Raw genomic sequence first — 14,973 nt, forward strand, 5'->3', positions numbered from 1 at the left:
GTTGCTATAGCTTAGCGGGACATGGAAACCCAGGGCTTGTTTATACATAGCTGCAGATGTGATGAGTGCAATAAAACACACAGCACAGCCGCTTGCTCAACAACAAAAGGCAGTGTTTTCAGGAGCAGATGTGGAATCGGTGCATCAGTGGCTGGCTCATGCTGTTTGTAAATCCACATGCAATGCACAGGAGGCGGATAAGCGAGTATATAACAGTGAGATTTTTATGAACCGTATACTTTCTAGTTTTTGCATTTTTTTATTGAATTTAATAATGAAAAGCAGCGTACTATTGTGCCTAAAGAGAAGCTTTTATCAACGAGTGCCTTTTACCGACTGTGTCTTGCGGAATAGAAATATGGGCACTGACATATATAATTTAACAAAAGCTGAAAAGTACACAAACAAACAATGGAGAGATGCATTATGAGAATTGTATAACCAGACAGAAAAAAGAACACATTGGTCAGTGGACAAATGAAAATCATATTAGGCAGGACATCCTCACTAGAAGCGACGATAATGGACGTATGAGACTGGTGATGCAATGGTCGACAAAGGAATGAGCGTGCCTGTCAGGGTGACCACTCAGGAGATGGAGATAAATTCACGTGCAATGTTGAGATGGATTGCGGCATCGCAAGACTGAGGGATGGTCGTGGATAGGCGGTGGCTGATAATGATGCTGACCTGCGTGTTTAGTAGTTGGAAAGCTTTCCAGATTTCAGGGTTTCACCGCTTCAAATTTCACTTTTGTTCCGTAATTCTTGAAGGTATTATCAACCTACTGAAAAGTGAAGAGTAAAATTTAACTATGAGCTAAACAATTTTTATTTTATTTTACCAGGTGAAGCCCACTGAGCTACGTAGCTCTTTTTGAGAAGTGACCTGGCCATAAATGATAACTCAACGAATTGGCTTTAAATGTGGAAATTTATAGCAGCCAAATACTCCAAAAACATGTTTATAAATATGAAGGGAAAAACTGGAGGACCCAGATAAAAATCCACACGATCACGGGGAGAGAGACATGCAAACTCCAAATATGTGGTAATCAGGGTCAGGATCGAACCCACGACCTCCTGCATACCAGGTGACGTAGTTAATATCTCGCCACCTTGGCACCCAATTTTAAAGTAGGAAATTATTCACGAAAATAGATGATATGCCGACATACAAACAGATATTGATCATAACAATTCCCACCCAATCCTTCCTTAAATGCCTCGTGTATAATAATACATTTTACTGAGCTCAGATAGCTTTTTCTTTGACTGAAACAACAGCAACTTTTCATGTACCGCAGATGCTTCAATGGCATTGGAAACTGTGGTCCGAGTTTCTTAAAAGCCCTACATGGTCAGTGAGGAAGAGTAGACCAAATACCTCCTCCAGGGACTATCAAGAGATCCCTCCAGTGAAAGCTTTTCCTTTAGCAGTGGCATTCGACAGCAATTCCAGGGCTCAAAATAATAACTCAATGAAGTTGCTTATCGTGTGGAAATGTATAGCAGCCAAATACTCTCAACACGTGTTCATTCTAAATTTGGAGGAAAAAAGCGGAGTACCCGGAGAAAATCCACGCAACCACAGGGAGAGAGACAATGCAAACTCCAAATCTACAGGTTTCAGGGTCGGGATCGAACCCACGACCTTGTGTATATCAGGCGAGGTAGTTAACATTTCGCCAAAGTGTACGTATATGTTTTCTGTGTGCCTGCATGAGAATACCTTCCCTGCTCCCTGCTTGTATGTAAATATATCATCTTTGCCCCTCGCTCACCACCATCCTGTTTCTCCGACACCAGGAGTACATCATGGGGCTTCAAACACTGGTGCTGCCTCTCTGTAGTGGTAATATGGCCCCCATACCATATTCCATCTGGCTACTTGCTTGTGGAGTTGTGCAATCAGCTGTGCATGCCTGGCACACAGGACGTGGATAGAGGCGAGCAGTATATATGCTCGATGCAAATTCTTGAGAGTACAGAGCTGATGTGCGGTCCATTGATTACAAATTTTTCAGGCCATTGAGACGGACTTGGACATTTAACGAACCTCGAGAGTGAACCAAGCGTGCAGGTTACGTTTACAGAGCGAGTATCTGAGCAAATATATCCAAGGTCAAAAGGTCAGCATCATCTCCTCGCGCAGAATGAGCAAAGGGGCAGCTCTTATCTCCATCTGTGATCCTGAAGCAGTCGAGGAACAGCCACAACTTTGTGCAAGGGCCACTCTTCCCACAATGTGGTGGTGCTCATTTTTCATTACTCTGCAAGGATGATAGACTCAATAGATCTCTGAATGGAATTTGGACCTATAATCGTCTGATTGCGAGAGTATTAGGAGTGTAATGATGCACTGATTCAATTAATATTGATTACAATTGGTCAACACACTTTTCTGGCATAAGGTATTCCAACGGTTTTAAGGTAATTTTGGGGTGCTGATTCCAAATCTGGCATCAGTTTTTGTCTATCACATCAGGTTTTTGAGATATCAAATATTGCATTTTCAATAAAAACTGCAGAAGAAAAATAATAAATAAATGTGGATATCTACATTAATGATATAAACACACTATCCTAAAAATACAGCACCATATTTTAACACTAAAGCAGTCACTGACTCGCAACAACTTGCAATCATAAGTGACAGTTAATTTCGGGTAAAATCAATGAAAATGGGGTATGCCGATAGCATTAAAATTATGTGATAGAGCAAATCTGAGATCAGATTTGGAATCAACACCCTGAAATTAGTCTAAAACAGCTGCAAAAGTCCAGGCCAGAATTTTTTTTTTGTTGACCAGTGTTATTTAAACTCATTGTATGCACGTAAGATCATGCATCTGAAAATGTTTAATCGATTGATATATTTTGTATTTATTGACTGTACATGCTCCCCGGAAGCTATAATTAGCTACTAAATTGGCCGCAGTGTTAAAAAAGGATGAATTCTACAATGAAACCACAACCCTGGATAGAAACATTCATTGCATCGCCAGGGAGGAAGGGGTGACGTGTTAGACATTCGGGGTAAGTACTGTTATAGAGTATTTACCTGGGCTAACAGAGAGGCGGGCAGACACGTGCTCGCGAGCATTATTGTGGACACGTGGAGCCAACGAGCAGCGTGTCTCCCTATTGGCTGAAAGAGCGCAATTCATGAATGAGTAGCTCACTCGCCGTTGGTGGAGGGGAGACGAAATGACGTCGGACGTACCTCCCGACGCAGAAAGTGAGAGGTCAGAAGGTGTGCGCAGCAGCGTATGGGAGACGTGAAGAGCTGTGACGAGGGACGGGAGGAGAAAAGTGATCGGATGGAGAGAAACTGGAGGAAAAGAACGGGGAAGAGAGGAGTGTTTCGGGGCGCTTTAGATGGTGGAAGTTGAAGTGAACGCACGCTGCAGAAGATAAAGCTTCTCACACCTTTTAAACTCAACCAACGTGTCGGAGTCGTTACGCTGTGACCACTGCTCTCCCCGGCTGAACGCGTGCAGCCCTAAGTGTCTTGGCAATGGTTGTATACAGTACTCGGGTATCATCAGATGTTATTTCTGTGTTGTTAACTGTTTAGCACCAATGGTATACACACCCTGCGTATCGTCTGCCTTGCGGTGCCGGCAGATGTTTCGGCCAGAATTACTGGTTACATTTGCGGACCATACGCGAGGTTATCTAACTGGCCATTCATAGTCGACATCTGATCTGCCACATGCTAAATCTGCTGCAATGGCCATCCCAGCCGCGATATTCAAGGTTTTAATTTATATGCGCTATTTGCATGTAAGTGCACGCCATGTGCACAGGCCAGCTGTGGAGGCTTTTCAAGGTCTCCATGATTAACCACGACTTTGGCATTGCCAAGTCCAATTGGTTGACGTGCGCTTGTGCTTGAAATTGCACGTCTTTATGACAGAGGTCAACCTCTGCAAAGGGCAGTCACTCGACTTTCTAATGAGGCAGTACTCGTTTTTTTTAATCAGTCGAAGAGGAACAATGGGCTGGCTTGACTCCAGATCGCTATTTGAACTCGCAACCTTACGACTGTGAAAGAGGCGTGCTCGCCATATCACCACACGTGTGATTACATTTTGCGCGAATCCACAGGTGTGCAACACCGCACTCTATTAATATTTGCAAAGTGCATGCTTACCTCTGCACAGAGCGTAGAGTGAAAACCTGCTTGCAATTCCTCTCTCTCGTATCCCTGCTTGCGGGAATCTCTGCGGGGGGGTCAACAGGTCGAGATATGTAGAAGGCTCCGATGCAGGATGGGGTGCGTGTGTGGCGCAGGTGTGGATGCTCTGGGGGTCGAGGTAGTCGTGACTTATTGCTCTCCGCTGACACGGCAAGGCCACCGCCCTCCCCCACATCCCGCACTTCGACTGTGATGAAGCCAGCGGCTGAGTGAGCTGACGGGTTGATGAAGACACGGAGCAGCTGTCAGTCTGTCTGCACGTACAGACCTGTCACCATAGGGGGGTCCAGTCTCCCGGTGTCACTCCATCGTTAACTCCAAAGTCACATTCACGGAACAAACCATTCAGCCCTCAAAGCTGCAGGAAGCCGAGTAGCCACCTGTCCCAGCCACATTTGACAGGACTGCTCCTCAAAGCATGGCAGTTGAATTTTGTTTGATTTCATTTCAATATCGATTCGTGCAATAGTCTCCACCGCACAAACGAACGTTTTTTTTTATCAACGTTCATCTTTTATTTATGGTCTCAGGGGCAGCAGTGGAAAGTCTCACAGTCAGTCTCTGTGTGGGATTACGACGTCTGTCCGTTGGCCACAGAGTGGCCGCTTATTGTACCGCAATGCTGGAGGGGATGATAAGCTGGGTTTGAAACTTCCCAATCTCCACACGGCAAGTCGCACCGCTCTGTTTCAGCACCCCTGGGCTACGCTTAATTATGGGCGTTACGTCATTACTCAGAGAGAGAAATGCATCCTGCCAGCAGCACGGATGCATCCTGGCAGGAGACTTACATGGATAAGGATGCCTTTGGGCCTTTTCCCCACTGTCTTTTCAAGGAGATCTTAACGTCCCTAAGTATGCTTGCTTCATCTGTGCAGGAGTCTTACATTTGGTTCTCGTTGACACTGCATATCTTAACCTCAGCAGCTGGATATAGCTTAATTCGTACGCATACCAATTTAATATGGGGTTCCATACAATGTTTTTTTTTTTTTATCCTGGGCTCAAACCATCAGAAGCACAAGACACACGAGTGGCATTTTACCACTCGTACTGCAGGCATTTATGCTGTAGGTGCTGGCATCTTACCTAAGCAGACATCTGCTTTCAAAATATGCAATTTTTTAAAAATGTTTTTAGCTATGTACCTTTTGAGTTTTCAAGCCAAAGTAGAGCATTGTGATAGCACTCGTTTGTGTCGTCGGCCCAGATCCAGGGGTGGAAATTCGACATTCCTATGGTAGGCACCAGTCTACTCATAGGATGATTCCTGTGGATGTCTCACCAAGTGGTATACATTTTATCGGCCTTAGAGGGCCGATGGGCCAAGTCAACCCCTGACTGGGATGTGAAGTGGCAATCTTCCAAGTGTGAGCCAAGAGTTCAGCCAACAGCTCAGCACTGTGACTTCTTACTTACTCACAGCCTTCATTACGTAGATTCGTGAGAGATTTGAATCAACACGTTGAGTTGAGTGTGGAATCAGGTGCTGCTAAAGCCATGAACAAATATACACCACAATGTTGTTTGTTATTGTTTCACATCCTTTATAATTCCTCAAGGAAAAGTATTAATTGTGCTTAATTATACCCATTACGGTGGTTCTCCTCTATAATGTCTCATCATTGTTGGTTCCGTCTGTTTGCCATTCGAATCCTGCCTGGTCATTAATTAGGGCAGTTGCTAAATATATTTTTTCCATACCGTGGCTGTTTAAGACCTCGTTACATATTTGTAAGACGAGACGATTGTATTCTGAAGATTACGGTTAGACATTTAAAATTAGTGTACTCAATTTTAAAATTGAGAAACATAAACACGTAATAATCCTATGCTTTCAGCACAATAATTGGGATAGAAATTAATGATTTAATTTATTCCTGCATACCTTATTTTATATGTCATTATGGAAAGCTATTATAGTGCTTAGGAAAACAAATATATGCAAGTCATTTGGGGCATTATGCAAGGAGTTTGACGATAATACGTTTTAGAGGCCTATTATATTTCATGTGCTCGCTGTTCACTGAAATATTCAATGGTAGCAGAAGGAAGCATTTTTTCCACCGGAAAATCAAAACGTAAAAAACGCTGCCAGTTCATGTCCAGATTGAATTTGTCAACTTAACCCATCATCCCTATGCAGTTGCTAAAACAAACACCGCTTTGTGGGAAGTGTACAAGATGGCTGCTCTCCTGTGCCATGAGTTGCGGATTCACCACCAGCCACAGAACTTGATTCACCACCAGCCACAGAACTTGATTCACCATCAGCCACAGAACTTGATTCACCACCAGCACACACGACTTGCCGTCCACGATGCCCGAACCCGACAAGCGCCAAACGAAATCGACGTCATTAAGGCTGATCCCCGACGCTGGAACGAACACACGTCGCTTCACCCTTTCCGCTCCCCGCACACGGAATTCATTTCCAGCAGATTTTTCACAACGAGCCAGCGGTCCGACGCACTCTGCTCAAGGCAGTTGCAGAATTATCCGCGCGGAAGGGCACTCGGGCGAAGCTCGGACTTTGCCCCGACGCACCCTCTGGCATGTGTTGGCGACTCGCTGCAATGAATCCTGCGCGCCTTATAAATCGGACACGTTTTAATTTATTATTGCGAACAACAGTTGTCTCGTGGAGAGGGCTGCTTCTTGAATCAGAATATTTATTTGTACTTGAGGAATCCGATGAGCTCTTAAGCTCTTTTTCAGTATGTCCAGTAGTAAGAACGTTACAACGACATATAGTACAAAAACATGATGGTAGTGCAAAGTATAAGAAAGGTAAACAAATTACCACTGGGTCTGGGCCACGAGTCAGTCGAGATGAGCGCACACTCGTTTACGGTCACTCGAGCAGAGAGACGCTCTTGAAGGGTGGCTTGAATGTGCTGCATTGAACGTCATTAAGTGAGAAATGTGACATTTAACACGGAAGCTTTCGCAACCAATATTATAATTCATGAAGTTTTTTTTGGGGGGTGCGATTAGTTGAGTTCAGGCCCTCTGTATAATTTATATAACATATGAGATGTTATAAATAGACATTATTTATTTATCTATCAACTTTCATGGGTCTTCCATGCCTCTGATGTAGAAAGCATATGGACACATTGTAATGAATACTTTAACATCAGTAACTTCTATGATGTCCGCTTAACCTTACACCGCATACTCTAACATCAAAATGTAATTGTCCGTTGTACTCGTACATGCAGTGCTTCCTTGACTTATTTGGTATGCAGTGCTGGCTATTTTATGACATTCTTTCATGCTCTACGGAGTGACCAGCCTCTGCCAGGGGAATGTGGAATTCACCCCTCTGAGTGCCTCCCAATTGCTCTCTGAGCTGGGAGACATTTTGAGAGGAATGATTTGAGGTTCCTTTGCATCACCTCGCGAGGGCTGTGGATTATGTTTACCTATACCTCACGCTTGAGAAGCGTCTTATCTTCTCCAGGCCAAGAAATAAGTAGGTGAATAAAAATTGCCAAATAGAATGCTTTTCATACATGCTTGGCTTGAATTCAAGCGGCGTCTCTGACAGCGCATGATAAAAATTTACAGCCAAAGGGTGCTATTATATTGGCTCCTGCAGTGCTGTCTGAAACGCTTTGTCCAACTGCTGCTGTTTGTCATTTACAACCAGGCCCTCCGAGTATTGCAGAGAGAGATGCTGCCGCTGGCAGGATTGAGAACATTACCTGAGCGGTGTTACATTAACACGAGTAGCAGAGGGCAGCGGTCGAGTTTGCACGCACAATATGTGCGCTCGTTAAAGGGAGCTTCGCGTTCTTAATTTTTTTTGCTGGGCGGGGTGCTTTGTTGCATCACAGGACCGTGAAAGGATGGCGATGGTTTGGGAGGCGTTCATCCAGCAGTGGATCGATCATGGCTGATGATGATGAGAATACTGCATGAAATAAAATGCTGCCACTGCCATTCAATTGTTGACCTTGCAGTGTTATGGTTATGAATTCAATACCAGCAATAGGTTGACTCAACCCATCATCCTTAACGAGTCCATAGAATTGGTACTAATCAGGTCTGATCGTTTGTCGAGGCTGAAGGCCTGTATGGAATTTTGTAATTTCCCACTCCTCTCAACGTGGGTGAGCACTGACCCTTGTTCATTTGAACAGGCAGGTTCCTTTGCATTACTATTTTAATGCAACAATTCATCCAGCACCTGTGCATGAACTGATTTCATCACTCCATCTCCTTCTCTCGGGTGCTTTACAATCATTGGCTGTCACACTTGACCATCATCCAGCAATGCTCTAGTGATGTCTTCATGCCCAATCTAACTTATTTATCTTAAATAGTGTGGATGATGGCATTAACCCGTGGATTGTCATTCATTATTCATTCAACACAACTCAAATTAGCACGGTTGGCTATATATGGTGCAAAAGAAGTTCTAAATACATAATTCATATTGCGTATAATAATAATGCCGATAAGTTTTCAACAATCGTTTTTATAACATGAAAGTTGGACACACCATATGGGTCCGTGAGGTAGGTGTGTGGACAGAATGCTTTCCCTGGAGCCTTGGCACTGACAGAAGGGAAACAATGATGAAGAGGCAATTTAGTTGTACAGCGCAAGAAAATCACACCACGATTAATTGGAAAACATTCTGCCAAGCAAGCAGGGACAAATGTAGTCGCGAACCTTGATGGGGATGGTGTGTAATAAATAGCGGAGAAGGGAGGGCAGGGGTGCATGGGTTGGATGGATGTTGCATTATTTTTAAATGGCGTTTCCACGAAAAGAATAAGGATGGCGGGAAAGTTTGTTAATAATCATGAGGACATCACAGTGTAGAAATAAATGGCGAACATATCCAGAAACCCAATGGAACCGTTATAAATCCATCGTCTATGATCATTGGACCAGGATAAATAGTTCACAGCCATTCTGTATGCAAACTAAATCGTGGTTTAGGATTCATTTCCTTATTTTGAATCCTATTTTTTTTCACCATTCTGGAATGCGTTGCTGCTCATTGCTGTTGTGCAAAGCTGCTGTGGCAATATCTCGCGTGCAGTGCTGCCACACCATGGAGTTAGAGCACACTGTCACGCAATGCTGCTGCACCAAACCAATGTTAGTGCACATCACCGTGGCAAGTACGATACATCACACCGCACAGATACCCGACCGTGGCAAGGAACATTATGCTCTTGAAAGATGGGGTGTGATTGTGCGGAGGGGAATAATGGAGTAGGCAAAGTACTAGACTGCCAACGAACAGCAGTTGATTTCTGGCCATGTGCATTTACAAAGTAACACATTCCTGCGGAGGGAGCTGGTAGGAACGTTGGGTTGCTTGGTCAGTGGTCAGGGTCAATGGCGGCGTGGTGTATTCCGCAAATATGGCCGACTGTGAGGGTGGGCACAAGCCGTCATGAGTAGGTTAAACGTTGAGTTTTATAAGGGCACCACGGTGTGACCAGCCCCTCCCCACCCAGCCCCACCCCTCCCACCCCCCACCCAGCCCCACCCAGCCCCACCCCTCCCATTTTTGGATGCACGACGGACGGACGGACACAATAATCCCCTGTGGGCTGGTGGAACCAGGTGGTTCCTACCAGTAAAATTGGTATCTGAACAAGGCTTGGTGCTCCTGCTATGTCAGCTCAATCTTGTTCTTGGTTTGGTGTGATTGGTATCAGCACTGGGAATTGGCTGGATGCAATGGCCCCACTTGGCCGCCTCGCATTTTACGACGGCCTCAATATGTGCTCGCGTACAAACCTTGCTATAGCAGCGGTCTCTGACTAAAGTGGTGGATCTTTGTGTGCTATGTGTGTTATGTGTGCGATGCGTGCGATCGACAGACGGTCCTCGGCCCTACCCAGAAGGAGGTGGTGTCACTCCGAGCCTTCATGCTGCTGTTCCTGAAGCAACTCATTCTCAAGGTAAGTGTAGCCCGCAATCCATTGGAGAACCCTCTTCTTCCCATGGAACAGCTGAGCCAAATTACGTGTGCAAAGTATCCAGAATCCAATGACATTAAATCTAAAGTAGGCAGAAAACTATATCTCCACTGTTAAGCCTCAGAGCGTGATCTTGTCCAGTCTCAAGAGCTAAGTGCAAGAAAATTCTGGTTGGTTAATGCAACATGGCGGGGAATACAAATGGATATCTGATGGTTGGTATAGAAAGTGGTGTGGGTTTTTGAGTTGTGGCTATCATTGCTGTCATCTTTGTTGCATCTATACCAACAATCAAGAAATGTGTCATATGCTCAACATCTTATGAACTGCAAAATTAATTTTATACATATATAATTTTTAAATGTTCACATTAAAATGTATTATCTAAAATTTGGCATACATAGGTGTTTAAAGTATCATCAAAATATTCAGCGACCTTCGATTTATTTATAATGCCATGTGGCAAAGTTATAAGATCGCAAGTTTGAATTTGACAATGTTTTGGCTCATCATCGTAACATCCGTATAGGGCACATAAAATTAGTACTATTTTGTGGGAAGTCTACTATTACTATTTGCTAGTATTTAAATTTTACCATGTAAGGCCCATTGAGCTATATAGCTCTTTTTCAGAAGCAACCTGGCCACAAATAATAGCTTAACGAAGTGGCTTATCATGTATAATCTATAGCAGCCAAATACTCTAAATGCACGATTCCAAAATGTGGAGTGAAAAACCAGAGGATCCGGAGAAAAATCTACGCAACCACAGAGAGAGCATGGAAACTCCAAATATACAGGAGGCGTCAGGGTCGAGATTGAACCCATAACCTCCTGTATACCGGGCGAGGTAGTTAACATTATGCCACCATGGCGTCCCCAAACAATGGAATTCTTCCCATCACTGGTTCAGAGCTGTCAACAGAGCTCAGCACCGTTCATTGCGCATTTGACCAGGGGGACGCTTGACATTTTACTTTGTCCATTGTTGTGTGTGGCGATTGCATCCTGGAATGACACTTACTATGATCCAACTGGATTGATTCTCGTGTTGATTCGCAGGTCTTGCTGTAAAAAAAGGTTTGACTTGTTATTGGTTCTCACCTGGTTGTAAGCAGAGGGATTGCCTTGGAAAAATATTGCAGATCGAGACTTGGGAAGGCAAAGCAAAATCTTGACTTTCCAAGATAGTTTTTGACAGTTCCAAATACACAATCACCTATTTGCACCCGTCACAATCAGACCGCGATTGCCCCCTTTGCTGAATGAGATAACCAATTTCCACTGTGGGCGAGCGTGCTAAAAAGCGTCCTGTGGCTGAGACGGCAAAATTTAAGTTGCAATATTTGGAGGCATTTCACGTCTTGAGCCCTGTTCTTGGTGGCCTTTGAGCTCAGGCCCCATTCAATTTGAGCCGAACAAAAAAAAAGTGTCAGGCAACGACTCAGGGGTTTGTTTGCAGGGACCGTGTAATGGTCAGCACACAAGGGGACAACGTAATTGAATGCGGATGAACTGCTACAAAATTGATCAATTGCAGGATATCTCATGAGTGTCTTCGAGGCAATGATGAAAACATAAGAGTGCACTGGTTGCAATACAGGTTCAATTGAAAGGTAGGTAAAGCAATAAAGCAAAGTGCGGGGGGGGGGGGTCTTACTGAGCAACACACATTCAAGGTGTGTGTACATCACAAGCATATTCTGCCGTGTATGGTACAATTGAGGTGCAGTATACGAGTTTTGTCATGAGACAACCTTTATTGCAAAGCGTCTTTAGTCAACAGCACATCATATTAGATATGGGGATGGGCCCTTAAGATGGACACCACATAAATTATTCTGAAATCTCTTCGATGTAGTTATCTCTCACGTGATTTAATTGGTCACTTGATAAAAGTAAGTTCTCAAAGCTTGTATATGCTTATACCAGTGGTGCTAGCTATACACCTCTTTGCACTTAGTCTTTTTTTAGCAAATCGCACCTTTTTTTTTAAACCTAACCAAATTCATCTTCAACATTGTCTTATAACAGAGACACACGCGGTAGTAAGTAAACAACCATATTAGGCCTTAACCTTCAGAATTGATAGAGGACAGCATACTGTAATGCAGTGCCTCTAAAACACTTTGAAATTTGAAGAGAGCTGCGGTCATAATAACAATTATGATTTGAGTTCATGTTGCATCTAGATTGTACGCATCTCAAGATGCTGCACAGGGCAAGTGCGTGCACGTATACAACACGTTCAAAGTCATAGCTGAAAACAAAAGGAAAAAACACACAAATTACGCAGATTGAGCAGTCAGTGGCGAGACACAGCGCACTGTTGTCATCTCGACCACTGCAACCTCACACAGTCGGTGAATTTCACGGCGAGATGTAATGATCGAGGGCACAATATCTCCCATTTAAATTTCGATTTAAAGCTTTCGTGACTGCAGGGATTCATCTTCTTGGTTCTTTCGGTAAAGTCACGTAGAAGGGAAATAATAAAATTTAAACATAATAAAATAATATAATAAATTAAATTAGTATTATGCTTCATTTAATAATTAAAACAAATTTTTATTATGCATTCGTTTTATTATTTTATTATTTCCCTTCTACGTGACTTTACCGAAAGAACCAAGAAGATCTCCCATTTACTCAATCAGAAGCAAAACCAGGAGGGGGAGATGATGTGGAAGGAGATGGAAGGGGAAGGGCGCATCATAGTCACGGAGTGATGAGGATGGAAGTGAAAGGCAGTGCACACGAGTCGTGCCGCTCACGGAATTTTATTGTTCCGCTCAGCGCCAACGTGAACACGTGGAGAGCACCTTCCCTATTGTTGACGTCCATCCTTTTCTTCTCCGGTGCCCCGAGTCTTTGTCTCGCATCTCCTTATAAACGCTCTCTTCTTCTCTCCTCTCTCCCGTCAATCTGTATGTTTCTGGATTTTTGTGGGGCGCCACGGTGGCTCGGAGATGTTATCTCCCTCACCTGGTATGCAGCAGGGCGTGGGTTCGGTCCCGACCCTGACACCTGCCTCTTCGGAGTTTGCATGTCTCTCTCCGTGGTCGTGTGGATTTTTCTGTGGGTCCTCCGGTTTTTTCCCTCCACATTTAGAAACACGCGCTATACATTTCCACATGATAAGCCGCTTCATTGAGCTGTCTTTTGTGGCGAGTTGGCTTCTGAAAAAGAGCTACATAGCTCAGTGAGCCTTACCTGGTAAATTAAAAAATGGTTTCGTTTTTCCCCCAAATCCCCTCGCGCCCTTCTTGAATGATTTCTCTGGGCGTGGTCCCGTGCCCTTTTCGTGACCCCCAGACTCAAACCTGGCGCGTCCTTGCAAGAACTCTACATAAGTATTCAGGGACAGAGGAGAGAAGGGTAGAGAATCAGCAGCGTGGTTATCTTCTGGGGACATTCTGAACATCTGAGGAGTGCCCTGCCACAGTTTGGATGTCAGATTTTAGGTTTCACCAAACAGTTTTAGATGCCATTAGTTATTGCGTAGCAAATGAAACCTTAAAGAGTAGAACATAGATAGGTAACGTTATTTTAATCCAAACTTACATCTCTCATATGTACAGTGCAGTGTCAACTTTGCTACATCATCGTGGCTCTGAAAGCCAGGTTTGCAAAATGCATTTGTGCAGTGTCCCATTGCGGCCATTGTTCAGTCAATGCTTTGGCATGAATACTTCAAACTGGAGCTGCCATCTGAGGATTTATTTAGACATTCCTTACAGGCTAAGTTGCGAACCGAGGGCTTCTGAAGTGCCAGCTGAGTTGGCTACGATTCATTACATTTAGCCCACAGCTGCCTAGAAAAGTGAGCGCGCCGTTTGATTTCCCTGCACTGACATGTAATCTTACCTAAATTGGTGAAATTGGGCCAGGGAGCGATCTTTAGGAATAAGTAAATGTTTCCTTAACATAATAAAAAAAATACCTACTCTGTACTCATTATAGATGTTGTTACAATGGATTTTTATATATCGTTATCTTCTTGTTTGGTATTTGTTGATTGTAGCTTCTTGAAATGCAATGACGAATGCACACCATGGTTATTTTTTTTTGTTAGCTTTACTACCCGGCTTTGCCCGAGACTTGGATTCTTGTCTTGGATTAATACACGGCCTACGCAGAGGGTGGGAAGGGGGTGCGTGACGTCAGCGGGCACACTGCGTGACGCTGCCGCATGCGGGTGACAGTCACAGATGTGACGTCACCCGCTCACTTGCCGTGCAAAATATATTCATTATTGCGCCCCCCCCCCAAAATACAAAATTTGATACGTTTTGCATTGTTTACAGTCTGGAAGCTGTCCACATGCCAAATTTCAAGTTTGTTGCATGTTGGGAAGTGTGCTAAACATTTCGAACAGACACATATATTCACAAATTTCCCTTTTTTATATATAGATATCCAACCCTTATTTCCCTCCTCTGCATGGGTGATGCTCTGGCTCGTGCACTTTGCCTCATATTCTGGAAGTTGGCACTTTAAATCCCGGTTTGGGGTTGCCTTAGCCCATCATCCTTCTGAGATCGATAAAGTGAGTACAGTAAAGCCTTTTGAATCCATGTACGGTGAGGCTCCTCCCCCCATTAACAAAAAATCAACGGCACGAGCGGCGTGGGTGCACTCATGAAGCTGCTCGCAGGCAAATGCGGCATCTTGTCGCCACTTTGCACCACTTTGCGCTACGGTGGCGAGATGTTAACTACCTCGCCCGGTATGCAGGATGTGTAGTGGGTTCGATCCTGACCCTGACGCCTGTATATTTAGAGTTTGCATGTTCTTCTCCGTGGCCACGTGGATTTTT

At 44.1% G+C, this 14,973-nt stretch overlaps 1 protein-coding gene across 1 annotated transcript in view; it reads left to right on the forward strand.

The window, feature by feature from the left end:
• Positions 1-14,973, forward strand: part of LOC133349904 (neurobeachin-like) — a 515,983-nt gene that overhangs the window by 353,694 nt on the left and 147,316 nt on the right. The window contains 2 exon segments of the mRNA XM_061563758.1: positions 10,056-10,066; positions 10,068-10,136. Coding sequence (XP_061419742.1) covers positions 10,056-10,066; positions 10,068-10,136 — 80 coding nt within the window.

The sequence above is a fragment of the Lethenteron reissneri genome, chromosome 32, assembly GCF_015708825.2.
Source record: "Lethenteron reissneri isolate LAM-NWPU_2019-01 chromosome 32, ASM1570882v1, whole genome shotgun sequence".
Taxonomy (NCBI): Eukaryota; Metazoa; Chordata; class Hyperoartia; order Petromyzontiformes; family Petromyzontidae; genus Lethenteron; species Lethenteron reissneri.